Source organism: Crocuta crocuta, unplaced genomic scaffold (genome assembly GCF_008692635.1).
Source record: "Crocuta crocuta isolate KB4526 unplaced genomic scaffold, BGI_CrCroc_1.0 scaffold225, whole genome shotgun sequence".
Lineage (NCBI taxonomy): Eukaryota > Metazoa > Chordata > Mammalia > Carnivora > Hyaenidae > Crocuta > Crocuta crocuta.
The window spans coordinates 846,944-872,947 of record NW_027530408.1 but is presented as its reverse complement, the minus strand read 5'-3'; the positions used below and the strand labels follow the sequence as shown (position 1 = coordinate 872,947).

The following is a 26,004-nucleotide window of genomic DNA, read 5'->3' as shown; positions in this document are numbered from 1 at the left end:
TGGTCGGCCCCTTGGCACTCCCACAGCATCCTGAGCCGCCAACGATCACCCTTTTCAGCCCGTTTGCCCACTTCATTGAGTCCTTCCCAGCCATGGACCAAGTCCTTGAACATTAACTCTATGATTAACTACTACCGTAGATACTGGGTGTGAAGCCACGATGCTCGTGAACTCGAACCCCTACAAGGCACACGGTTGGGCAGGGGCCTGGGGACCTCAGTAGCCCAGCTCTGGCTTTCCCAAGAACGTCCCGGGACTACCTAGCAGCTAAGCCCTCTCCAACTGCAACCCCAAAAACCGCGGAGGGAATTAGGAATAAGGACTGCGCTTGCGCAGGGCGGCAGAGGCGGGGCAAGCGACGGCACCAAGGAGATGCGCCGGGAGACAGGGTCTATGTACGCAGGCGCGACGGGGACGGAAGAAACGCGCGGAACTTCTTCCGGGCCGCGGCGGTTTGTTGGGGGCAGGCGTGCAGGGTCGGGGGTGAGCTCTTTGCCTCTCTTAGTGAGGTCAAGGGATTGATGTTAACGGCTTCTACCCTTTTCCTTTCGGTATTGACTTTGGCAACGATGGAGTTTACCCCGCCCGTACCAGCTGCCGGGGGCTCTGTTTGCTGGGACGTCACCCAGATTAGTTCCAGATACTTTCCAATGTCCACCTACCGCCTGGTCCGGGCTCGTAAGGAGCACATTTTAGCTGCTGAGGGGAGAAATCGGGGCTAGGAATATCCCAAATCTGAGCAGACCATTAAGACTTGGAGACAGGGACAATGGGGAGCGACTTCAGAAAGGGAGTGGGGTTCTATTTTGGGTCTTGGAAAGGGCAGGTGGACAAAGGGCATGGAAATTTAGATTGAGAAGAGAGGGTTCTACAAACGGGGAAAAGGCACGAGGTATAGGATGTGGAGGCAGACGTCTGGTTGAAAGGAAGGGTTCTGCTGCAGCATTTGTAGTCTGGTTGGTAAAGTTCATAAATTTGCTTTGTAGCACCTGTCCCACACAGCAAGGTGTTAAAAGGGTAGCCCATGGGCTTTCTGATAAATAGAAACGATAATGGTCTACTATCTTAACAAGTGGTTTTATTTAGATAGTCTAGTTTAATCCAGTCTCTAGAGGTTGCTTTACCTTCACTGCACAATATAACCAGTCTTTAAGAGCTGAGAAGAGCTTGGGTGTTTTGACTTTAAGAACACTGCTCTTAAATTCACCCACCCTTTTACTCTATCAGACTCTGTATAGTGGCCTGAGCTTCATGAGGCCAAATCTCTTGTCCAGTTAGTTTTTATCTTGAGTTTGTCCTCTAGACCTTGAGTGGACTGAATTTGTTATCTAGTAGCAGGGGCTAGGAGATTGCCCACTTGTCACTCTTCATTCCTTTGTAACCAGTAATGGGGTGGTTTGGCCCATAATGCTGTATGCTTAGATCTATTATGAATTGTCTGTCTTCATGATTATCAAACAGTTAAAAATATAATTGTGATGCTTGTGTAACAATGTAAGTACTGTTCACTATGTTTTGGAGTTATTTTGTACTCTTGAGGGATCTTATGGGGAAGACTGGAAATGAATTTGCCTTGCACATGATGTTGTTTGCTTTGGAGTTTCCTTTTCTGTTGCTGAATATCAAAAAGGTATTTGTCCTGAAGAGAATGCTAAGTATTTGATAAATGAATAGGTAGCAAGAGTCAGGCTACCATGAAAACCGTAAGGGTTTTCTGAGGAAGGGGGGCAGTATTCTAAGCTTGATCCCATCCTCGGTTCTGATAACCTGATGTCCCATGGTCTGGCAGCTGATTCGTTTAGTTGACCCACTGCTCCTGAAATACACCAAAGTAGCTGACCAGTGAATTCCAGGGTGTGTAAGAAATGCAAGATAGATGTAATGGACCCAGAGACATGCTACAGAGGCAAGAATTCTTAGACATTACCTAGTACTCATTGGTACTAGTATTAATTCTGGTTGGCGTGTACATTTTTATCCTTTCAAATTTATTTTTGAAATATCATTTAGATTTTATCAGATTTATGGCTTGTGCGGGTTCCCTGTATGCTGTTTGCTTTCCTTTTTTGCCGTGGCACTTGGCACTTTGGCAGCATCAGAAGGCAACTTAGGTGTGTCTGTAGATTTAGCCAAAAATCTCAGGTGGGAGATGGGCTGGCTGGTGGCAAATGAATTGAGAGCTGCTTTGGTTCTTTACTCTTAATTCCTGCTACCTCATGACCCTGGATGAGAGTCCTTACTTTTTAAAATATCAAAACTTAAAATATGACCCTGGGCCAAATCCTTTGTCTGATTTATACTTTAGTGGGAACAAATTACCCTTATTTGGGCCGAGCCAACAAAAAAACCACGTACATACATAATACAATTTAGTCATCTGTAAAGACTTTAGGTGTTTTGTCAACATAAGGTACAGTCTGTGTAAGGAAACGCTGTCTAATGACACCTGACTTGACAACCGCAGTGCCCCAGGATAGCCTAGAAACTAATAAACAACTCTTTTAACTGAATGAAACCTGCACAGGACTTCTTGGGGGAAAACCAAAGTTTAAAGATAACTGGCTTTCACATTTATTAGGTTGGATCATGGTCAGTTTGACCAGAAAAAAATCTTAATTGGCTTTTTTGGGAGTGCCCCTCTTGTAACTGTCAAGAAAGGAATAGCTTCACTGTTTAAAAAGTTTAATGTGGTTGTGGAAGATTGTAAGTATGGTGGTTTGTTGTGACTGGACTGTGTTAGGGTTGCACCAAGGAGATTACCATGTCTGGTGAGTCTCTTGCCTCTAAAATTGTTTTCGTGGTAGGGAAAGGAAGGCTCTGCGATTCTGCTGATCAGTCAACATCTCAGCATAGTTGGGGGAGAGGAGGTTCTTTAAGTACCCGTGAGAAAGTTATTTTTTTATCTCATTTACTACAGAATTACAATTCCAGATCACTGGGGCTGTGACTGGTGTGTTTTGCATATTAATGAAGACTGACCATTTTACATTTCTCTTAGGTTTACAGATAGAGTTGGCTAAGATGAATCAATTCTATTTGCCTTCTAGCCATACACACATTTTTGCCTTCAGAATAACTTAGGACCAAGACACTACCCAGAACACTGAAACCGCAAACACAGGGAGCAGTATGTACATCTAGATGAGGTGGACAAGAGTGGCACTCTAGAGCCTGTGATTCACTGGCTATAATCTACATTAAGGTACAGATACAGTGTTTCTGGCAACTAAGTTCTCTTATACCTAGGTACTGCATAGAATGGGGATGAGAAATAGCCCTCATTAACTACAGGGTGCTTCATCTGAGAATTCTGGCCCATGATGCCTGCAAAGTAGTGTAGTGAAAAAACATCCTTGAAATTGTCAGAGTCTAATGAATGAAGCCCAGCTCACGGAAGAGGACAGGGATCAGGACATTAACAGAACTGGGCTTTCTGCAGTCATTACTTCTCTGCTGATTGCTAGTAAAGGTAGAGTGGCTTCACTTTTATAGCTGTGGACACCAGCACTGTATCTGTATCTACATGTTTCTATCAATCTGCATAGATATATATCAACTAAAACAATCATACTTTTAAAAGAAATGGAGTCAGACTTAGCTGAATGAGAAACAAGCGAATTTTACAAGAGTGAGAGGAACATGTCATCCACTGGCTTTTAAGAATGCGTGTTTCAAACATCTTAGTGTGTTTAGAGTGAGACATGTCCCTATAGACACACTAGACTTGATTGCGGAAGCCAGGTCAGTAGAAACCATTGAAGTTTATTGGCGGTCACAATGCTTACACTGTATGCAGCAAACACCCTTACAAGTCTATCCGCAACCTGATCACGCAAGAAAGGATTCACCACACAGTCGCCAGAGGAGAAGGAAAAAAAAAATTAACAGGCTTGTTTCTGGGGGTAGAGGAGAGAAATAAAGATAAAACCTAATTGATGAGTGTCCCATGGGCAAGAGCTGAACTAGAGATGCGTACAACTAGCAGCAGCAATTGTGGAAAAAGTACAAGGCAAATAGCTTTCTCCATTAATTTTCTTCTGTAGGTTAATTTTTTTTAATATTCAAAACATTTATTATGGTTTTTATTTTATAAAAATGTATATTTTTAAAGGGGTGGGAGATTGTTAAATACTTCATGCTAGGCAGACCTTGTTATTAAGAACCCCTCCACTGTAGTAACTTCCTCCAGTTCATACATTCACGAGTGCAGGGTACATATATAAATATCCACGCGCACACATCCACACACACTGCCTCAAGGGCTGGGGAAGACTCAAAGTTATCGGCCACAAAATCGGGCCTCTGGTGGACTCATCCAAATCGCTCAACAGGAGAGCAACTGGCTCAATTCCATCTCTCTGGTCTCTACCTTTACAGAGACTGAGAACCCTAAATCATAGAGTTACATCCGACTTATAAAAGCAAGAGGCATCTGTCTGAGGATGAGGATAAGCAAAGTGGGAAAAAGGATGAAGCTAAGAACACCAAACACTTTTAGCTGGAGTTGTCTGTCCCTGCAAGAGGCCAACGGACCTAGGGCAGCATCTATGGTTGAAGGGGAAGGATGGTGCTCCACATGGCTTAGAGTTCCTAATAACAAGGGTAATACAGTAACAGGAAGTGATAATTTTGGGGGCAAGGAAAGGGCAATAAGAAAAAATATACATTTGGAATTTTTACCTTTTTTTTCTTTTTTTTGCCTCTCTACACTGTGTCACTAAATATATCTCTGCACGTTCACACATCCTCGTCCAGTAAAGCTTCAGGCCACCAGAATACACATTTTTTCCTCACTCGCATACACAACCCCTCACATCAGCATTGGTGCACTAGACTCTGTAAAAATTTTTCAGTCACACTTTTTGTTTTTAAACTTGAGTCAATATAAACCTTGTTCAAAATGTTATGAAAAAATGTACATGTTTATACAAGGCAGGTTGTGGCAGGACACTGGGGGTTCCCCCCCTGCCTCCTGGGGTGGCCCCAGGAGGAGGGGCTGGAGTCTCACACATTTGTGTCTCTATCTCCTCCCACCACCCTTCCCACCCAATCCCCCAGGAACCAGCAGCGCCCTGCCCCCTAGTGAGTGCACTCACATCCCTATTCCCTGGGGAAGTAGCCAGTTGACTTTTGCCATTTTCCCCACACCCCTGGAGGAGGGGGCCAGGATCAGCCAGGCCCTCTCCCTTGTAATTGTTTGCCCCTCTGGGCCAGACCAAAGGGACGCTGCTCTGTACAGGTAGAGTCCAAGGAGGTGTCAGCTCATCATGTCATTGCTATTCACGCCATAAGTGGAATTCTTCATCGAGTCGTTGACTTCTCGACGGAATGCTGACAGGTTCTGGGTGAACCTGCAGAGAGGATGGATTGTAGGTTGAGGGAGTAGGATGGAAGGGAAAGGTCTTTGCCTAAATCATTTCTGGCAGAGAAGTGGCTACCAAGAGGCAGAATGTATGAATCTGCTTCTAAGGTCAGTTAACCTCAGTCTTAAGACCTTAAGGGAAAGCTGGGCTAGTTTGGCACCCCTTGTCGTAGACTTGGAGATCTGGTCAAATCTGGGGCTTTGAGGGCCACCTTGGGCTCGTGGCAGCACAAAAGGAATCTGGCAGAGGCATGAAGAAAATGAGGCTATCTCATTTCTTCACGCCGGATACCTGTGGTACAAAGCTGTGCAGTCCAATATGGTAGCTGCTAGCCTCACATGGGGCAGCTGAGCACCTGAAATGTGCCACGTGCAACAGAAGAAGCTAAATCCAGTTAGATGAAATTTACAATTCAGGTCCCCAATTGTACCTTAATTAGTCTTAAATTAAAATGCCATTTTTAAAATTAAATAAAATTTAAACATGAATACAGGACAACCTGACATTCAATTCAGTTACTGGACAATTTCTAATTATGTTTGGTATATTTAAATATGGGAATCTACTTTGTCACATGTAAATTTTGTGAAGTGTAAATACAAATCAAGCATTTCAAATGAATATTTAGCATCTGAATGGAGATTCCCTGTTAATGTACAATATACATAATCTTGAACACTTAGTAAAATAAAAAGAATGTTAAAATTCTCAATTTTTAAACACAGATCACACATTGGCATGATAATATTCTGCATAATTTAAGTTAAATACAATGTATTAAAATGAGTTTTGTCTGTTTCCTTTTATCCCCTTTTAATGTGGCTACTAGGAAATTTAGAATTCCTATGTGGCTTGCTTTTCTATTGGACAGCACTGCTTTCGATGGCCCCTAAAAGACTCCTCAGGAGTCTCCCGTTTCGAGGACTGGAGAGATTGCCTATGACTTCGGCAGGGCTCTCTACACTCACCTGTCTCTGTTTTTCGTAAGAAGATTTCGCTCGATGCCTTCCATCAGGTTTTCAAAACACAGATGCATAGCCTGCTGCTTCTCTGGTGGCTGGCTGTTCACGATACTGTTCCTTAGGTCAGAAAAATACTGTGGGGCAAGGAGTGAGACAGGGTAAGGAGAGATGTGGCTTAGCCCTCCCTCTTCTGCAGGGTGGAAGGAATGTTCTCCAACAAGAAACATCTATCAAACAAGAATTATCTATCAAAATTGGGTACCTTTTTTTGATTTAAGCAAGTACTTGCCAGGTAATTTACCTTTATCTTACTTAAAAATCAAGAGTTTAAAATTTGTAAACACTCTTAAGGGTCATCTGATCCAGGTTCTTGATTTTATCTTTTAAGTAATCTTTACACCCAGTGTGGGGCTGGAACCCACAACCCTGAGATCAAGACCAACTGAGCCAGCCAGGTGACCCTGATCCAGGCTCTTTTATAGGAATCTCTAGACTTCCTTATGTTTGTTTGTGGTAGAGCTGAGCTAGAATTTATGCCACAGGTGGTCTGCTCAAGAGGTATATTCCCTCCTGGTAACACTTCCTCAGCTTTTACCTATGTCTGAGTTGCTACACATGGTGACTTCTAATAGTTAAGTGATTATGTGCTCATCAAACCATGAACAAGAACATGCTCAGAAAATGGGCTATTTTCCCTCTGCTTTACCATCATGGGGTGCTCCTATCATGTTTCTCACAGTGCCCTGGCAAATGATAGCCAAATGTGTGTCTGCCCATGCTTCTGGCTCTGGGCACCAGGGAGCTGGCTCTCTTACCTTTTCGTTAAGTAGTATCAAGCCAAGTAGAGGCCGAGACATAGACCACTGGTTCCTACAGTCTTCAAAGATGATGATGTTCAGCACCGTTGACAGCATCTGGAAATGCAGAATCTGAGGCAGTGACCTAGTGTGTGGCTACCCAAGACAGAATTATAGATTCCAAACAGAAGAGTTTATTGGGTTGAAGTCCTCTTCTGTCTAGAGTAAACCAGGCAAATAGTTTATGAAGCTTTATTTAAATCTTCTATTAATGATGTGAATTTTCTAAGGTATTTCCTTTCCTGCTTTTTAAACTGGTTTGAGAATTCCTTTAAAAATTGACCTTTCCAGTTCACCCTGCTTTTTGTGGGGAATGGGATGGGTCACACAATGATCATAGTAGGCAAAAGCACTTTGCATATAGTTCCCAGGTACTTGTCTGAGAGGAGATCGCTTTTTTTTTTTTTTAATGTTTGAGAGGGGGTGGGGATAGAGGATCCCAAGCAGGCTCAGCACTGACAGCAGGGAGCCCATTGAAGGACTCAAACTCACAAACTGTGAGATCATAACCTAAGTTGAAGTCAGAGGCTTAACCAACTGAGCCACCTAGGTGCCCCAGAGACAGCTTTTATAACATTTTGGGGATGTGAATTATTTCACTGATTCTTTAAAGATCAATGCAGACAAAGGTGAGACTGGTTAAAATTAACTAGTAACTAAAAGGTAAATAATTCCATTGATCCCATTTCCTTATCTATTTTTATCTGGTGTATTTTTGCAAATCTTATTTTTGAAAAGATGCTGCCTACAAATAAAACAATGGCAAACATATGGTTTGATCTCTGTGTGGTCAGTTATTTCCCTCTGTCCTGCACTCCTGTTCCCACTTTGCAAATGGAATTAAAGCTTTACAGCTGGGCACTGCTAACTTGTGCCCCGCTTACAGCAATGGGTGAGCACAGTCACTGCTGTAGGAGGACAGTCCAAGGCACAGGGGCTGGTGTGACACTCGGAAGAACAGCTCAGAACCTGATTTTTTCAGACTGTTTCTATCTGATGATTGCTCAGCAAACTCAAAATCCACTGCAATTTTAAGGTGTAAACTTCACTTCAGCAGCATCATCCTGGTGAGATGGGAGACTCTTCATTTCACTTGGCCTTTCCTGTCCCGCAGAGAGGGTCGTCCACTACAGGACACCCCACACTGCCTCCTAACGCTCATGTTCCTTACCTGCTGGATCATCTCTGGATGCTGCTGCATGATATGCAGAAAGCGGTCACTCTCCTGGTTCAGGGGTGTTGTCCTCTTCTTGGTGCTCCGTGACAGCTGCTTGAAGAGGTATGTCACAATGTGGTCCAGGCAGGAGCAGCAGCCTGTGCATACCATGGTGTCTGGAAGGAAGACGGGCAGGGGTGGATTAGAGCAGGGACATGCAGCTGCTGACGGTGACCCAGGCAAATACGGATTGCTCTTAGCCGAGATCCTGTAGAAGCAGAAGTACCCCAGCAGACTGGGAACTGTGCCCGGTTCAGTCAACGCCTTGTGCTGGGTGCTTCCTGTTAGCCTCTCACCCTTGTTGGATAGCAAGGCCCAATCCTAACTCTGAGAGTGTGTGTGGTGATAGACAGACAATATAAGTGACGATTATCGACATTTATGGACTCAGTGTGGTATGGATGTAGGTCTTCTTCATTAAAAAATAACGAATAATTTAGTATAGCAAGTACTTCCACTGTGCCATATATTGTGCTAGTAAGGACCTCATAGGTATTGTATCTTATTTATCCTCTTGAGGATTCCCGGAGGTAGGTGATCCATTTTACAAATGAATAAACCAAAGTCTGGAGATCACACTGCTAATAACTGGACAGGCCGTGAGGAGATTCCAAGCGTGAGCCGTAAGCCTCTGCTCTGAGTCACGGGGTGTGGCAGAGCTTTGCACTGCCTAGCAACAGTCCGGGTCTGTCAGAGGCCCCGAGTTCTTGGTCTCTGAGGCATCCTGTGGGAGCTGCGGACTCGTCTGTGCATTTTACAAAAGGGACACTGCAGCAGAGCTTGCAGACAGTGCTCTGACCACGTGAGGCACAGGCCAGGGCACTGAGGCATGAACCCTTAAGAGAGTCAACCATTCTGTTTCTGTTTATACAGTGGGCTATTTTTAAGGAGCTATAAAACAGCCTTCCAAAGCAGGGTCGGATCCCTTCGCTAGACTGTCCTATATATGCCTCTGCGTGCTGCTGGAGGGAAATGCGTATCAAAGGAGTGGCACGGAGGTATGTGGATGACTCACCATGTAGGCAATCCAAGTCATTCTATGTGCACTTGCAATATATGGTGATTATTCTGAAGCTGGCTTAATCTTCCCATTTACATTTTGCCAGCCTACTATTAAAAAAATGTATTTTCTTCTCTGAACACAAACACACCTATACACATCTACTAAGACTGCTTGAAGGTAGCCCAGGAACAAAAGGGTTGACAGGAACCAGAAGGAGTAGGGGGAAAAACTTGTGAAGCTGGCTGTGTGAGCACCTTCCACGGCCTCTACTGCCGCAGGTTAGAATCCAGACACCCGGATATGACGGGCACCTTCCTGCCCTCCCGCTCTGCCCCGCCCATCTGTGTCTCCAGCTCCACTGCCCCCTCCCCCTTCTCTACTGCACCAGTGTGCCCACCATCTGGATTTCCTGATTCTTTCTGGCCTGCAGATGCTAGTACTTGCTGGACTTGCTGCTAGGAAGCCTCCCCACTAACCTGATACTGCCCATTCAGCTTTTTTGGTTTATGCTTTGATATGAATGCTTTCAGCCAGGTCTTGTTTGACCCCCCACCTCCTCAAAACCAGTTTAGGTATTCTTCCTGGTGGCTCTCATAGCACTCAATCCTCACCCGACTATAGTGTGTAAGTAGGTGGGTGTAGTAAGTTGGCAGCTGCCTATGTGTCTGTTTCATCCACCAGATAAAAAGCCCCTAAAGGACAGGGGCTATGTGTTACTAATTACTGTATCCTTAGTGTGTAGCACAGTACTTGGTCCATAGGACAGGGTCAGTAAATATTTGCTGGATGAGAATGTACCCATGAATCATATACTCTGTGGTTATGATTCCCAAAGCAGTAAAGCTTTTGGATCCTGGGGCAAAATTCTCCCTTTCTGTTAAGTGGTAAAAACCAACCAACCCAGGCGCTCACCAAGTGCAGTAAGTCCTTCAGAAATGGAAGAAAGAATATACATGATGACATGAGGTTCCAGGCTTGCAATAAAGTTCATGTGGTCCTGGGTCAGGACTTCCAGTAGTGAATAGTAAGACTGGCTGAGCTTGGGGTAATCCTATGGGAGAAAAGGACAAAAATCAGCTCAGCACTGCGCACCTCCATATGCAGGGAGCAAGATCCTGAATAAAACTGCTCAGTTCCCTTCAGATGGGAAGACAAAAGAGCTAGCTAGAGCTAGCGTAAGCTCTCCACAGTCATATTCAATCACAGTGTTGGGAAAATAACAAACAAAAAAACCAAAAACCCCTAATAAAAACACCTGAACAAGATGAGGGGCTCGGATCTTGTCAACAAGGCTTAAGGCTTACCAGGAGGTCACTATGGGGAATAGAGAGGAGCAGCTTGATGAAGGTCTGTAGAGCATTGTCCAGGGCATCGTCTCCATAGAGACGGAAGACTCCAAAATTGACATAACTCCCACTGAGGGCAGCCTTCAGCATGGAGAAACAGATGGAGATGCCCTTGAGCTTCAGTGCATAGACCTGATCCTTTGGGACCTCTCCTAGTGTCAGGATCCGATTGCCTGAGTAGACAGACACATGGTAATGTGTATTTATTCAACCACATTATAACTGATAGTTTCTGTGACCAACTCAACCCTCTTACTCAAAGGCCTTCAGTGCCAGCTGGCACTGTAGTACTGTCCTGGCTATTGCCAGGGCTAGCCTGAGAACTACAATGCATACAGTGTGGTGACTGAGCTGGAATTCACTCCCAGGGTTAGTCTCCTCTGAAGCCCTTACCATACATTGTTATCATCTTGCTCGTTTCTCTGAAGAGTAAAATGCCATTGGGGGAAGAGACATCAAATTGGAGTCGCTGGGATCTGAGCAGAGAACACAGGAACAGAGAGTCAGAGGTATGTTGCTGGAAAACTGGGATACTTCAGGCTTGGGTGATTCTTTTTGCACTAAGATGTTCAGATTACCTATCCTAACATGGAATAGACAAGTTAAAGATATTTAACCTGTGACAGAGCTTAAATCTTGAAGACCAATAGCTAGACTCAAGTTCTGCTTCTCAAAGTGAAAACATTTAAAAGAAACAAAAGTGAGACAGCAGATGAAATTATTCTTGAAATTCTCCATTTTGATTATAGTTTCTACTACAGTCATTTCTTGGTAGTACTAACTCACAGCCCATCAGATACGAATCTACATTTACCTTTATAGCTTTGGTGGCAACTAAGGGAAGGTACAAGCATTGTTACCACTTTATAAAAGTAAAGATGCAAAGGGACTCCAAGTGCTGTAGGGGAAAGAAGCTGAGGTAAGCATTTTAAACAACTTGAGTTCTGGGGCGCCTGGGTGGCTCAAAAGTGGTTTTGGCCGAGGTCATGATCTCACAGTTTCATGGGTTCCAGCTGTGTCAGGCTCTGTGCTAGCATCTTCGGGCCTGCTTGGGATTCTTGCTCTTCCTCTCTCTGCCCCTCCCCAACTCATGCTTTCTCAGATAAATAAAGTGGGAAAAAAATAAACAAACAACTTGAGTTCTGAGTTCCTGACTGTTCTCCTGACCAGAGCACCTCTTCTTTGGTTTGTTCCACTTTTTAAATGAGCTTCTAGTTGGTCTTTTTAATAACTCTAGTTTGGTTAAGGCCTCACACCCAGGATCCTCCTTGACTCTTCTTTCCTTTCCTCCCCACATTAGATCCATCAAGATCTAGCTCTACAGGGGCGCCTGGGTGGCTTAGTTGGTTAAGCGTCCGACTTTCGCTTAGGTCATGATCTCGTGGTTCGTGGGTTCAAGCCCCGCGTCGGGCTCTGTGCTGCCAGCTCAGAGCCTGGAGCCTGTTTCAGAGTCTGTCATTCCCTCTTTCTCTGACCCTCCCCTGCTCACGCTCTCTCTCTCTCCTAGAAATAAATAAAAAACATTAAAAAAAAAAAAAAAAAAGATCTAGCTCTACAGTATGCCCTGAATCTATCCACTTCCTGTGTGGTCGTTCTGTGTGCACTCTTGTCCCCCCACAGTCCCATACTTCAGGACAGAATGATACCTAATCTAAATAAGGTAAATGGAGATCATTTTAATCCCATGCGTAAAAGACTCCAGCAGTTTCCCATTGTAATGAGAATGCACGGTTTCCTTACTACTGCTGTCCTAAGTTGCTATACAACTGGGTCTCTGCCTGCCTGTTTGATGGCCTGTTTGACTCATTGTCTACTATGGCCTCCCCTCGTTCACCATGCTGCAGCAGCCAGTGGTATTTTTCTGTCTCAAGTTCCCGTGGGCTCATCCCATCTTAGAGCTTTGATAGTTGTTCTCACTGTTTAGAATGCTCTTTCCCTTTATTTTGCAGGGCTATCAGAATCTTTGTCATTCAGACCCCCAGCTTAAATATCACCTTCTCTGAGAGGCCTTCTCTGACCCTCCTCTCCTTCAATTCCCATTAATTTTTTTTTCCATAGCACGCACCACTATTTGAAATGATTATCCATGCTTGTTTTACTGTCTTCTCCCCCAAATGTAAAATCTAAGAGGGGAGAGGTTTTGTCTAGCGTCACAGCTAGAAAAGTGGCTGGCAAAGAATAGATGCTCTCAAATATCTATTTTGTAAATGAGGAACTCTTGATTATAAGCTTGATGGGAGGCTACAGCCACCCCCTCAGTAAGGTAGTTTTAAAAATTAATTATCTTAGGAGTGCCACAAGAGGCAGATACACAGACCTGAAATTCTAGTGAAGTCAAGGTGCTGGATTATTGTTTTCCTCCATCCCTAAATTCTTGGGGGGATCTAAAATTTGGTATTTTGGAAGTCTCTCTTTCTTCTTAAGTAAATCTTACCAATTCAGCTGCAATCTGCCAAACAGATACCTCTCTTAAAACAGGGCATTCTAATACACCCAGCACCTCTCAATTAGTCTCTCTGAAATGAGAACGTTGAGATGTGGTGGGCACGGCAGCATTCCCAAGTGTTAACTTATATGTGGGCGGCGAAATCACAATGCTGGTTGCCAAATTCACTTCTCGTGAGAATCAGTATCTTGTGACTCTTCTCAAGGTGACTTACTTCCTGCAAGCAGCTGTGGCTTTGTGTGACTGGGGCACCCTTCTTTCCAAGCATACAAAAACTTACACACGTGAACCTTTATAGATATTTTTTGCAAATTCTATTAGGAGTGAGTCTTACTATCTTCCACAATCTGCAAAAAACACTAGATAAAGTAATTTCTCCCTAGAATTTTCTCAGGTAAAAGGGCAGCTGTGCCCTCTGAAAATGTCCTCTTGCTTACCTATTGTGAACTAACTCAGCCATGAGCTTGAGCACAGGTGTGGTACAGGCTGGATCATGGTACCACAGCTCAATTGCCCGCTGGAGAATTGGCATGTAGGATGGATATCTGTAAATGAAAAGCTAAGGAAAAAATCTGAATCCAGAAAGTTACAGATTTTAAAGTAATCTCTCCTCATTGGCCAAGCACAAACTGACAAGTTAAAGTTCTCTAATTTCCTGCCTCCTGCTTGCTAAACCTTGCAGTCTTTCTAACCAGACTAATATTAAAACTTCCGAAGGCATCTAATAATGCGTTGTAATTTACATTATGACTTTCTTCTGAAGAGCATAATGTATTTCATATTGCTATTTATCCTCTTATCCCTTCATGACGAGGAAGCCTCTATTTCTGTTATATAACTATTGGAGAAACAGAGGCACTCAGATTTGAAATGATTTGTTCAAGGTTATGAATCTAAGAAGGTCAGACTTTCTAGTTCCTAGGAAAGCTCTTTTTTTTAGTAGATAGAAATGTCTCTTTTTTCTAAGTGTGGCAAAATTCACATGCAGCATCTCCACAGGCATTTTATATCTGGGACCCAGAAGAGAAAGTGGTGGGCAACGATCTCGTTTGTTTCCCCACCTCTCTGACAGGAGCAGGCAGCGCTATGCCATCACATCACTAGGGATGGCAGCTTACCAGACATAGGGCAGGCCTCTGGGGGCAACTCCTTGCCTTCACTGCCTCCCTAATCCTGCCCACCCCCTTCCCCCATAACTACACCACCCATCTACCCTCCAGTTAAGGCTTGCATGGCACGTTCCTGGTCTGTATTAGGATACATCCACTCAAACAGCATCATGAAGCTGGTCTTGGCATTGAAGGCGAAAGCTATCCCTCTCAGGTCTCTTACTAGGCCAACCAGAGTTCGCTGTAGTAGAAGGCAAAAGCAGGTTAAAACAGAAGAAAAACCAAACCTATAACCTCTTGATGGGGATTTCACAAATGTGTAATCAAATTCTTCCACCATTCAATAAATACTCCTTCCCAGATATTCTGAACTGATCTCTTCCATACTAGAATGGACTCTTTTTTACATGGAAAATTAGTTTTGTAAGCTTGTTATCTACTAAGAAAAAGTAATGGTTCCTGATCCATCACAGCAAAAACAGAAGCTGATAAAGTTTTAAGACACTAATATGATAAGTTTTAAGTAAAAAGGAGAAGAGCAAAAAAGCTTGATTCAAGAAGAGTTAGAAAAAGAATAAAAAAGGCCAAAACGTCCACACAAGAAGAGGTGGAAGGACCACATATCGTAAAGGTCTGGTACCACACCTAGTTACAAAGGCATCAGCGCTACAGACCAAATGCAGATCCTGCAGGGAGGAAGCAAAGCAGCCTCCATCTTACCTGCCCCTTTGGTTGGAGTCCCTGGAAATAACACTGACGTGTCAAAACTTGGGAGGGTAAAGTACACTTTCACAGTAAAAGAGACCGAGGCCTAAGAGGCAGAAACAGTCTGTGCTAGGTGGCCTAGGGCCAGGATTAAGACTCATACTATCGGGACTCCGATTCCAATGCTCTGTTTCTCAGTAGGACTTTTACTGGTCCTGTGAGCCCTGAGCAGCAGTAAGACTGCTTTTGAAAGCTGATAATCATCAATGGGCTCAAGGACACGGGCACATTTGGGTGTCCTCACTCATTTGTCAAAAATGATTACTTCTGGGGCACTTGGGTGGCTTAAGCAGTTAAGCATCTGATTCTTGATTCTGGCTCAGGTCATGATCTCTCGGTTGGTGAGACTGAGCCCCATGGCGGGCTCTGCACTGACAGAGCCTGCTTTTAGGATTCTCTCTCCCTCTCCCACTGCCCCTCCTCCATGGTCTCTCTCTATAAATAAACAAAACAAAACTGACTGTACTTCTAACATCTTGCTTTAAGCAGACAATTCTGTTCCTAAACTGATACCATAACCTGTATTCAAGTCTAAGACACAGCCACTTGAGAAAACTTATTCCAGGGGCGCCTGGGTTGCTTAGTCTGTTGAGCGTCCGACTTCGGCTTAGGTCATGATCTCAAGGTCTGGGAGTTCAAGCCCCACACTGGGATTGGTGCTGACAGCTCAGAGCCTTGGAGCCTGCTTCAGATTCTGTATCTCCCTCTCTCTCTGCACCTCCCCTGCTCACACTCTGTCTCTCCCTCTCTCAAAATAATAAACACTAAAAAAATTAAAAACAAACAAAAAATTATTCCATGAGGTGTGACAAAGATGTGGAAAATGCTTGTAGTTCGTGGCCAAAACAGTTCTTTTCATTAATTTCACTAAAGTGATGGGGAAAAGGGTTGCTATTCACTGATATCCCTCAATTATCCTTGGTACTGGTTGGGACTCTAGCTCAAGTTACTGACATGCTCCACACTAACCTCAGCTCGGAAGGGTACCTATCTCAAAACACTGATAGAAAGAGGGGAGAGAGTTGGACAAAGTGGTGTTGCCCTCTGACTTCCCTGATGGTTTGGAGACAGAAAACTAAGAGGTTTTCTAGAGAGGATGACAGATTTTTCAGAATATTAGGTAAAGCCTGGCATGTGGAGGCAATACTCCTGGCTATTTGGTGACTATAATCCAGCCTCAGTGTCATTATGAACACTGCAAAAAAGTCCTACAAATATTAATAGCCTAGTGTCTTCTGGTTTGGTAGAGATCTATAGATATAGAGAGCAGGTGTGTGTAAAGATGAGGAAAGCAAATCAATAAATGACAATTTTGAGAGCCAGAAATCAATAACTAAAGGTAATTTTAAAATTCTATATATGTGGAAATTCACAAACCCTTCTAAATGACTCCTGTCAAAGAAATCTTAATGGAAATTAGAAAATCCAAAGAACTGAATGAAAATGAAAATGTTACAAAGACTGTAGATTCTGGAGGCCTATTTCATGACAGTGTTAATATACTTAATGCTATTCAACTATACACCTAAAAATGGTTAAGCTGATAAATTTTACATTATGTAAACCGACCTGTGGAATAATATGCCTAGATGGACAGTTATAGCTTTAAATGATTATATTAGGAAAGAAGGAAGGCTGAAAAGAAGTTAGAACAATCGAAAAATCCCAAGAAAAACATATGAAAATAAACATAAAGAGTAGAGTAGAACTGAATGAAATAGAAAACACAGATACAACAGACTTTTTTTTTTGGTGATGACTAATAAAGTTGACACATCTCTGGCAAGACTGATCTAGAAAAAAGAGAAAGCATGAATATGCAGTATTAAAACTGAAAAGGGGACACATAACTAAAGATACAACAGAGATCAAAAAGGCAATAGGAAAACATACAAAATAACTTTATGCTACATTTGAAAATGTAGACAAAAATCCTAAGTGTTATGTAAAAACACACTTTAACATAAAAATAAAAGACTTTATAAATCTCTACTGGTTTGTCGAATTCAAAATCCCAGAAGCCCAAGAGATTAAATACAAAGCAAAAACAGTGGGAAATGTATGGATGAGCACTATATTCTGCAGTGCTTAGCTAATCTAGTTTCTGTCAGGGGCTGCACGAAAGCAGAAGCTGGTCAATCAGTGGGTGAAAGACTCACCTTTGCCTCTTGCTCGTTGAAACTATTAGTGCTAAACATCTGGGCCACAGCCTCAAATGCAGCTGTAAGTGGCAGCATGAACTGCTCATACTGATCTTCATCCTCTCCTGTAAGGTAAACAACCCAGGGTGTGACTCCAATACAAAAAACTCACTGCTGTGCATGCAAGGAAAATAAGATGGTATGAAAGATGAGTAGACTCGAGGATAATTCAAGGGGACCCCTTTATCATCCCCACAGGTATGGGTAGTAATTTCAGAATAAAATATATAGAGAGAATTTTTAAATTAGAAAATGGCTGGAAATCATCCAGTCCAGGGATGTCCACATTGTTTCTGACACTGAGCCACAATACCAGAGATTCCTGTGTGTATGAGGTACTGTTTTTATTTACTTCTCCTTAAGTGACAGCTACAGTCAGCTGAGAAAGGACCGAGTCTGGTGTATGAGAACCTGATGAGACTTGTACTGGAATCAGGTGCCTGTGGAGGCTCTCTTCACACTTCTCTCTTTTCATTAATCTTCCATAAACCTGGAAGATTCTATAATGTTATTTAGTAGGATTAAACTTAAATAGCTCAGAATGAGGAAGATAGTGCTGCGTTTTCAGTCATTAGTTGACCCCAAAGTGTTAATATCACACAGCGGCTACAAAGGCTCTTAAGCTCTGTGGGTTCACACGCGCTAGTGAACGGGGGCATGAAAAGTGTGTTGACAGTCTTGGGTGCGTTGCACCTTCATGTGGGTTGGAGGGCCATCTGGCCAACAACATGAATCCAGGGCTCAATTCTCTTAACTTTCAGAGGAGAACTATGAAATAGGTTTTAAAAACACTGCACATCAGATGGAAACTTCTGGCACATATTGTTCTTCTCTTCCAGTTACAGGGACCATTCTAGTATGATCTGTCCTTGGTGAAATCAGACTGTTATTTCAGATAGTTTTGTTACTGATGAAACAACAGGAAAGACCTCCCCCACATCTAGTTTTCCATGCTCTAGTAAGAATTTAGAACAAGGCCAGACTACTGTGCGAGCCTCTAGGATTTATTGCAGTACCTAAATCCACCATGAGGAGACGCCCAAGTGCTGTGTAGAACGTAGTCCGACACCGCATGTCTGTCAGATTGGACTGATTGTTAATACCCAGAAATGAAAAGTGCTCGCTCTATTGAAAAAAAGAAAACAAGTTAAAAAGATAAAGACATGGGTCACAGGCGGAAGGCAAGCCAGGAATTTCAGAATTACTGAGCCTTTTCAAGCTAATGGCCACATCATCATTCCTTAAGGGTATGAGTGGGATTAAAAAAATTTTTGATGATTGTTGTTATCTACAACTAATTTATCTTTGTATGAATAATAGTAGGCAGCTTCACCATAACTCAGATCATTTGAATTCCGAAGAGCAGCTCAGATGACAGCAAGTGTGATCTGGCAGTGTGTAGGGAGTCAGGGAGCAGCCTCTGGCTGGGCGGGCACTATGGAACTCAATTGAAACATCCCCCTTATATGGCTAAGGAAGTGTGTGTGGCTGGCTGGAGAGGAGAACCAGGAAGAGGTGCTGAATCACTCACCGTGTGATTGTTCAGCATGAACTGTACCGCACTAAGCTTCACTAGCTTCCTTACACTACTGTATGTGAAGACAAAGAAAGAAGGTCAAGGAAAGTGTGTGCAAATGAAGAATCTTTAATGCAGAATGCAACTTTCTAGGATAAAGTAGCTTCTTTCTCGACTATGAATTCCACACCCAGATTATTTTATTTTCCTTAAGCACCTGAATATAACACCTGTCAAATGGGGGAAAAATGTGTTCTCTTCTAAGCAGTATTTAACTGATCAATGACAGAATATCCAAACCAAACTTCTATCTGTAAGAAAAGAGATAAAACCCAGCGGTTTCCCCCCAAGAATCATGAATATCCTAGGGCAGCTTTTCTCACTGGGGCTTCTTAGAGTGAATTAAGTCCTAAATCCCTGCCCAAGGCATCCATGGGGTGTGGTGAATTAGGTTCTCTCTTATGCATTTAGAATGGCACTAGTTATGTACAATCTTAAAAGTCACTAATTTTTATAGGGTTTAGTCTCTTGTAGACCCCTGACTGTGGAAGCCTGCCTCAAGAGTGATTCAAACTTTACTGCAGACTTGGTCCAGGCCAAGAGGGAATACAGCCACTAATTTTACTGCAGGGCCTGGAATCAGGCTGCTTCTGCCAAAAGGCTGACAATCAAGATGGACTCTGTCATCACTGGGGATGTAAAAATCTTGGCCATAAAGGGTATACTGATCAGACAGATCTGCTTGGTATTTCTGGATCTTAGAGATAACTAGGGATAAATCTGTAGAAACTATTAGCTTGTGGGGTGGCTCCTATTTGGAGTCCGGAATTCTCCCTGGATTCTGTGAGGGTACTGCCTTTGGCTCCTAGGAGAATGGAGGATACTTGAGCACACATAAAGCGAAATTAAAGTGGAAACAGCAGGAGGCCATGATTTCTAAGACTGTGGCAAGGCACAGTTCCCGCAGTGCACAGAAACCAGCTGAGAAAAGGATATCCAATGGAGAGATCATTGAGAAGCTGTAGTGTCTTGGAAGTGATTGGTTCACAGCGACCCCAGTACTTCAGGTTGGTGATGCTGGAGGACAAAAAGAAAAAAAAAAGCAGGAGATACTTTTGATTTGCCTGGTTTCCTTGAGAGTTGGGAGAAGAAGAAAATCATCCATCAAGAGTCACCACACATCTGCATCACCAATTCACAGACATCACAACCACAAAAAATGGGTATAAAATCTCCGTACTTACATTTGGTTGACTAGAAAAATTATCCTTCAGATAATCTTCACTACTTGGTTCCAAAGCTACACTGGCCCATACCCAGGCCCTTGGAATTCTGGGGCACTCCAGGGCTGATTTCTGCAGCAAGGGTAAGAGATTTCTGCGGCAGTGATAACATGCAGACGTATGCAATTCTGCACCTGCGCCATCCACTGTCAGCTGCAGAATTCTAGTAGCCCTTGCTTCCGGGTTCTTGGCTGGCAGAGTCCTTTAGACCCCCTTTGCTTTTTGCATCTTAAATTATTAACCAGCTCATGGATATGAGTGTTTAGGATTGGGATGGCTGGAAGGGGCAAAATGTCACTTTGCACACAGCCCTGGGTAAAATATTTGGCTCCTAGTTGTGTGCTTTTAGATACTGAGCTCCTAAAAAGGGGAAAATGTAAACAAAGGGGGCATAACTTAAAAAAAAAAAAAAGAAAAGAAAAGAAAAGAAAACAAACAAAAGACGGGCCAATTAGGAGCTCCAACTTTGAAGACAGTTCAAATAGCACTAGATTTTGCAGATTCAAGACTCTCCAAGAGTATGATGGTTCTTGAGAGGAATAAGCCTGTTTTAAAGTGGGGCTCTCCTCCTGAGGGGGCACACCTAGTGGAAATCAGCACCAGAAAACAAATGCCCACTCTGGGCATCTCTGGCTGCAGGGTGATTGGGTGAGAGGCTGAGCACCTCTGGGGAGGGAGGTCCATTTTGCTAATGCCATGACAGGGTTTCACCAGTGATTCCAGAGGCTAAAGAGGAGATTCCACATGAACAAAATTAAATCCTTGCCTGTACAAGCCTGGAATGCTCTGGGGCCGGGCCATATCTCTAAGCACAGCTTGTCACACACTCAAATGCACAATTTTCTGACGCAAACGATCAATGCTGGAATACCAAGGCACTGGCAGCATAATGCCAAGATCACATTTTACAGTTGCAAGGGACTCTTGCTGATGGCAAGCCAAACACTTACATTTTTCCTATGAAGACGCTTAGGACCATGGTCTCATCATTCAAGCCCAGAACTTCTGAGAGTCGGCGGTACAGCTGGTGGTGTGTTAAGGGAAGAAAAAGTAATCAGAAAATATGGATTGGAAAAATCATATCCCAGTACTGTTTTTGTCCTTATTGGGGGATAAGATGTGGGAAGAAAATGGACAAAACTGTAGGGGAAGTCTTTGTTGAAGGGATTAAACTAGTTTCTAAGTATTACTTGACACTGGATAGATGCTGAACTATTGATAGTCCCCTTCAACCCTGAGATTACAATGACTGTCAAACCTTTTGCTGTTCTCAATATCAATTCACAGAAACTGAGAATTGCCAATGTTAAGNGAACCCACAAACGGCGAGATCATGACCTAAGCGAAAGTTGGGACGCTTAACCGACTAAGCCACCCAGGCGTCCCAAGACCAACAGATGTTTTGACTGGCTATTTGTTAAGCATATGGAGCATTAAAGAGATGGACCCAATTCTTTGATGAGTCTCTCAAAATTCTACAGATAAAGAAGAGACATCTGAACTAGCCTGATACTAAAACCTGTATCTGAATTGTTATCGCACGTTTCTCAGTCAGCAATTCTGCAAGCCCAAGTAAGAACAAAGTAGAGCCAATTGAGAGTCTGTTACCTTAGAGGATTTTTGCACCTGGTCCCCAATGTAGATCTTACGAAACTGTTCAAAAAAGCTCAGCATGGCCAATTCTAGCTTCTCGTTACCCGCTTGAGCCAAGCGAGAATCTGTCAGGTTCATCAGCTGGAGCACCCTAGAGGAAGAAGAGTAATGATTCTCTCAACAGCAGGATATCCTGGTCACTTTAGAAAATCCAACCTACCCTCCAGTGGTCATATGTGTCTCCTCTCCTTACCCATCCTATCGAAAAGGCATTCTCTGCAGGCTCTATGCTCTGCTGAGAGAACAAAATTCTCCATTTCTGCCCCCACAGGAACCACAGCTGGAGAATGAATATGAATGACTGGTTAGATGGTTAAAACTTTTAGTCCACTCAGACTGCAGACTGAGTCAGAAGTCACAATTTGCTTAAAAATAGTGAGGAAAACCCCCCCCCACTGGTATTGATGTAATGGTCTTTCTTGAAACTTCTATGAGATCTTGAGTAAAGCAATTTATCTTCTGAGTCGCAGTTCCTCACCCATAAAATGAGGGAGACTGGACTAAGCCCAAGGTTCTCAATCATTTTTCCCACAGGGCCATGAAGGGAGTGGATCCATGAAGGACAATGTCCACAGGTGGGTAGGAGCTCTAGGGACCAAGAGCACATACATCACTGTGACCTCATCCCTGTGCTACCTGTGACTCCATCTCTTTTCTCTGAGCCTTCCCCTCACCCCAAAAGAAAGCACACTGGAATGCAGTGTGTAAATACTGAATGAATATCATTACAAGCAAGTCATCTAACATTCTGAGGACATGAGAACAGATAACTATTTTTGACACATAAGTCAATTAGACTCAGGTGTGATGCTGTAACACTCAGTGTGAGAACCAGTGTATAGGACGCTGTTTTCTAGTTATTTTATGGCATATACACACAGTTATAACACCAGGCTGCCGAGTCAGAAAGCTTATTAGCTTTCATCCTTATCAAATCTTTGCTCAGCTCTTCAAAAAATGCCAGTGTGATATGTCATGGAGACTTTTGTCAGGATTAAGGCACCTAAGGGCATATGGGCATCTGATAAGACACAAATAGGGATTTTCAGAATAGGAATTACGGACTGAAGTGTCTGGGAACCAATATATTCTAAGGCATCTTGTTAAAATGTGTTTATTTCTAAGGAGAGCATCTCAAAGTTTAGAAACCTTCAGGGTGGCAGTTCCCCAAGGTTGCACAATACTGAAACATGACCTGCCCTTCCACTTGCATTCTGACAGGAGGGTGCATTGGGGTGTCCAGTGGCTACCAGATGTGTGACATCATGACAGACTGGACGCGGACACATATCTGAATATCCAGCTAACTTCTGGGCCACACATTAAAACAAAGACATTTCTCATTAATTTTTTTGAAAAATATTCAAAAAAACATTATTTTTGCTAACATGTAATGGGCTTATTGTTATTTTTAAATGAATAAATTTAAACTTTCTCAGTTTTACTTATTTTTATTTTTTTAAAAAAGATTTTAAGTAATCTCTACACCCAATATGGGGCTCAAACTCATAACCCTGAAATCAAGAGTTACATGCTTTACTCACGGAGTCAGCCAGGCATCCCAGTTTTACTTTTTAATATAAATATCAATAGTTCTTATTTTCTTTTTTAAGTTTTATTTTATTTTGAGAGAGCAGAGACAGTATGAGCAGGGGAGGGGCAGAGAGAGGAGAGAGAGAATCTCAAGCAGGCTCTGCATTGCCAGCACGGAGCATGATGCGGGGCTCAAACTCACGAAACTGCGAGACCATGACCTGAGCCGAAACCAAGAGTTGGAGGCATAACTGGCTGAGCCACCCAAGTGCCCTTTTAATAGCTATACCTTCTGAACAAAAGATCTTTGAGACTCTCCATACTACTTAATTTATTTATCTTTAAAGTTTATTGAGAGAAAGAGAGAGGGAGAGAGAGAAAGAATCCTAAGTAGGCTCCATGCTCTGCACAGAGCCTGATGTGGGGCTCGATTTCATGACTGTGAGATCATGACCTGAGCCGAAATCAGGAGTCGGATGCTCAACTGATTAAAACACACAGGGGCCCTGAGATACTCAAAACTTTTTAAGAGGGTGAACGGTCTTGGTGAAAAGGTTTGAGAAGCTTTGCAGTGGAGTACTAAAATATCCTGCCTTTTTATTTGTGTTAGGTGAAATTTTAGAAATCATTAAATGTTCATTTATAGGTTTTTTCAAAACGGGTAAGAATCACAGGTACAAAGTAACTTGAAATCCTCTAGGTGGAAAAGTGTATGTCAAGAGATTTGAAAGGCTGCAGAAACTCTGCAATTCCATATCTGGGAATATTTGAAGAACCCCTGTTTCCTATTAGTCTTACTCTGCTATTGCAAAGGTAGTTCACATTTCATTAACTCTGAGATACCATCCTTAAAACTAAAAGCTACTCCCTACTCTCATTTTCCTAGTTCTGTATCCATCATTTCCTTGCTGAATTACTGCAGATGTTTTCTCACTAAAGGTTGTAAGGTAGAATTTCTGCTATATTTATAAAATGTCTGCAGTTGGACCTGTAATCGTCCTTCACTTTCGTGGGCAATCCGTTTTGTGAGATTACACTCCATAAATGGGCAGGAAAGCACTAACAGAAGCAGGCCAAGCTCCTGTGGTCTGAGAACACCAAGAGGAGGGTGGCAGTCACAGGAGTGAAGTAGAAAGCCACTGTGAGACCACTTACCGACAGACAAGCTCGCCATCCATAGCATCCTGCTCATCAGTGCTGGCAAACGAAACCCGGCCACCAATCACTGCGCCAATGATGTAAACCAGCCATGTCAGCCTTCCTGCAACAAGAAGAAGACCTATTAGCGTCGGCTCCAACGGTTATTTCATTGAAGAAATTTCCTCATGGTGAGGTTCGTTTCTTACTAAGGGCTGCTGTAATCTTAAGAACACTATGGTAAGGCATAATGCCTAACTTTTCCTACAGGATATTGCTATCACCCCACTCTGCTAAGGGTGATGCCAAGGGGGAAATTCATTCAATAATGGACATTCTCCTATCAGACTATGTCATTATGTTTAGACTCTAGTACTTTCTTAAACACATCCATGTAGACAAGATTTCAGTTACTCTTCCCTAGTCCCTTCCCCCCCTCCCCGTGGCATTTATTTATGATAGCCTTTCGTGCAGATGCAGGTAACTGATGATGGAAGAGTCCTTTTGGGGTGAAGGCAGGAAAGAGAGGTGGCAATGAGGGGCCCCTGGGTGACTCAGTTGGCTGAGCATCTGACTCGATTCCAGCTCAGGTCGAAATCATGAGTTGGGAGCCCTGCGCAGAGCCCCAGGTTAGGTTCTGTGCTGATAGTGGGGAGCCTGCTTGGGATTCTGTTTCCCCCTCTCTGTCTCTCCCCGACTTGTGCTCTCTCAAAAATAAACAAACATTAAAAAAAAGAGAGAGAGAAAGAGGTGGCAATGAGTGAAGGGGTACCGGCAGCACCGCCTTATATAGGCCACATCTGCCACCCACTCACCCTCCTGCACGGCGATGTCCATGGGGCTTGCACTGGCGCTCTGCAGTAGCTCCTGATAGGACTGCGCAGACTGGTCGAACAACTGCACAAGGAGTGCGCACGTCTTCTCGTACTCACAACGCCCAATCGTGGACAGCTGGTCCAGCTGCTGCTGCACCAGGCCTGTGTCCTCCAGAGGGTCTTCCAGTCCATCCCTGCTCCCAAGCGGGGAAGAAGGTGGCTCTCTTAAAATATGCCATTGGTTTCCTTACCATGACAGCTCTCGTTCTTCTGCATTTACCCATCACTTCCACCAGTAGAGGCCCACATCCCAACACTCCCTTTTATACGGAAGGAATATATACATATAAAGTGGTAATATGGGTGTCTTTACCCTAGCATGTGTCTTCTCTAGATAGATTCGATGTGTTGGTGTACAGCATTTTGCTCTGAACTCTTGCTCCCTTAACATTCATCTGCTTCGATCTGCTCGGTCCTATGCTTCTCACCCCAGGAGCTCCTAGTCCCTTAGTCTTTTGCTGCTTCTCAACTGTAATAACCTTTGGGACTACAAATATCCTGTCCTCGTGTGAGGCGTCTGTGGCCAGTGTGCTTTGGAACTCAGAAATGTTCAGACTGTAATGAGGCAATATGATGCTTCTACCATATAATATGAACCCTCAATGGACCCTCTGGTGTATCAAAAAAAGAAACAAACATTCCTGTAGCAAAATGTATAAATACTATGAACAGTCACACAAAACATAAGTTTAAAAAGAAACTATAAATGAACCCATAACAGCACATGTCAAGTTTTGCC

At 43.3% G+C, this 26,004-nt stretch overlaps 1 protein-coding gene across 2 annotated transcripts in view; it reads right to left on the bottom strand.

The window, feature by feature from the left end:
* Positions 1-3,742: 3,742 nt before the first annotated feature.
* The window catches only part of XPO7 (exportin 7), a 39,760-nt gene continuing 17,498 nt past the window's right edge, over positions 3,743-26,004 (bottom strand). For both annotated transcript variants that reach the window (XM_077766592.1, XM_077766593.1), the window contains exons 12-28: positions 25,206-25,399; positions 24,409-24,514; positions 21,676-21,811; positions 21,018-21,091; positions 19,781-19,861; positions 18,800-18,863; positions 18,285-18,393; positions 17,227-17,333; positions 14,455-14,543; positions 13,631-13,738; positions 11,141-11,223; positions 10,706-10,920; positions 10,314-10,452; positions 8,354-8,514; positions 7,141-7,239; positions 6,332-6,459; positions 3,743-5,351 (exon numbers count right to left, since the gene is read on the bottom strand). In XM_077766592.1, the coding sequence (XP_077622718.1) occupies positions 5,258-5,351; positions 6,332-6,459; positions 7,141-7,239; positions 8,354-8,514; positions 10,314-10,452; positions 10,706-10,920; positions 11,141-11,223; positions 13,631-13,738; positions 14,455-14,543; positions 17,227-17,333; positions 18,285-18,393; positions 18,800-18,863; positions 19,781-19,861; positions 21,018-21,091; positions 21,676-21,811; positions 24,409-24,514; positions 25,206-25,399 (1,987 nt within the window). In that variant the 3' untranslated portion in view covers positions 3,743-5,257. The remainder of the gene's footprint in view (positions 5,352-6,331; positions 6,460-7,140; positions 7,240-8,353; positions 8,515-10,313; positions 10,453-10,705; positions 10,921-11,140; positions 11,224-13,630; positions 13,739-14,454; positions 14,544-17,226; positions 17,334-18,284; positions 18,394-18,799; positions 18,864-19,780; positions 19,862-21,017; positions 21,092-21,675; positions 21,812-24,408; positions 24,515-25,205; positions 25,400-26,004) is intronic.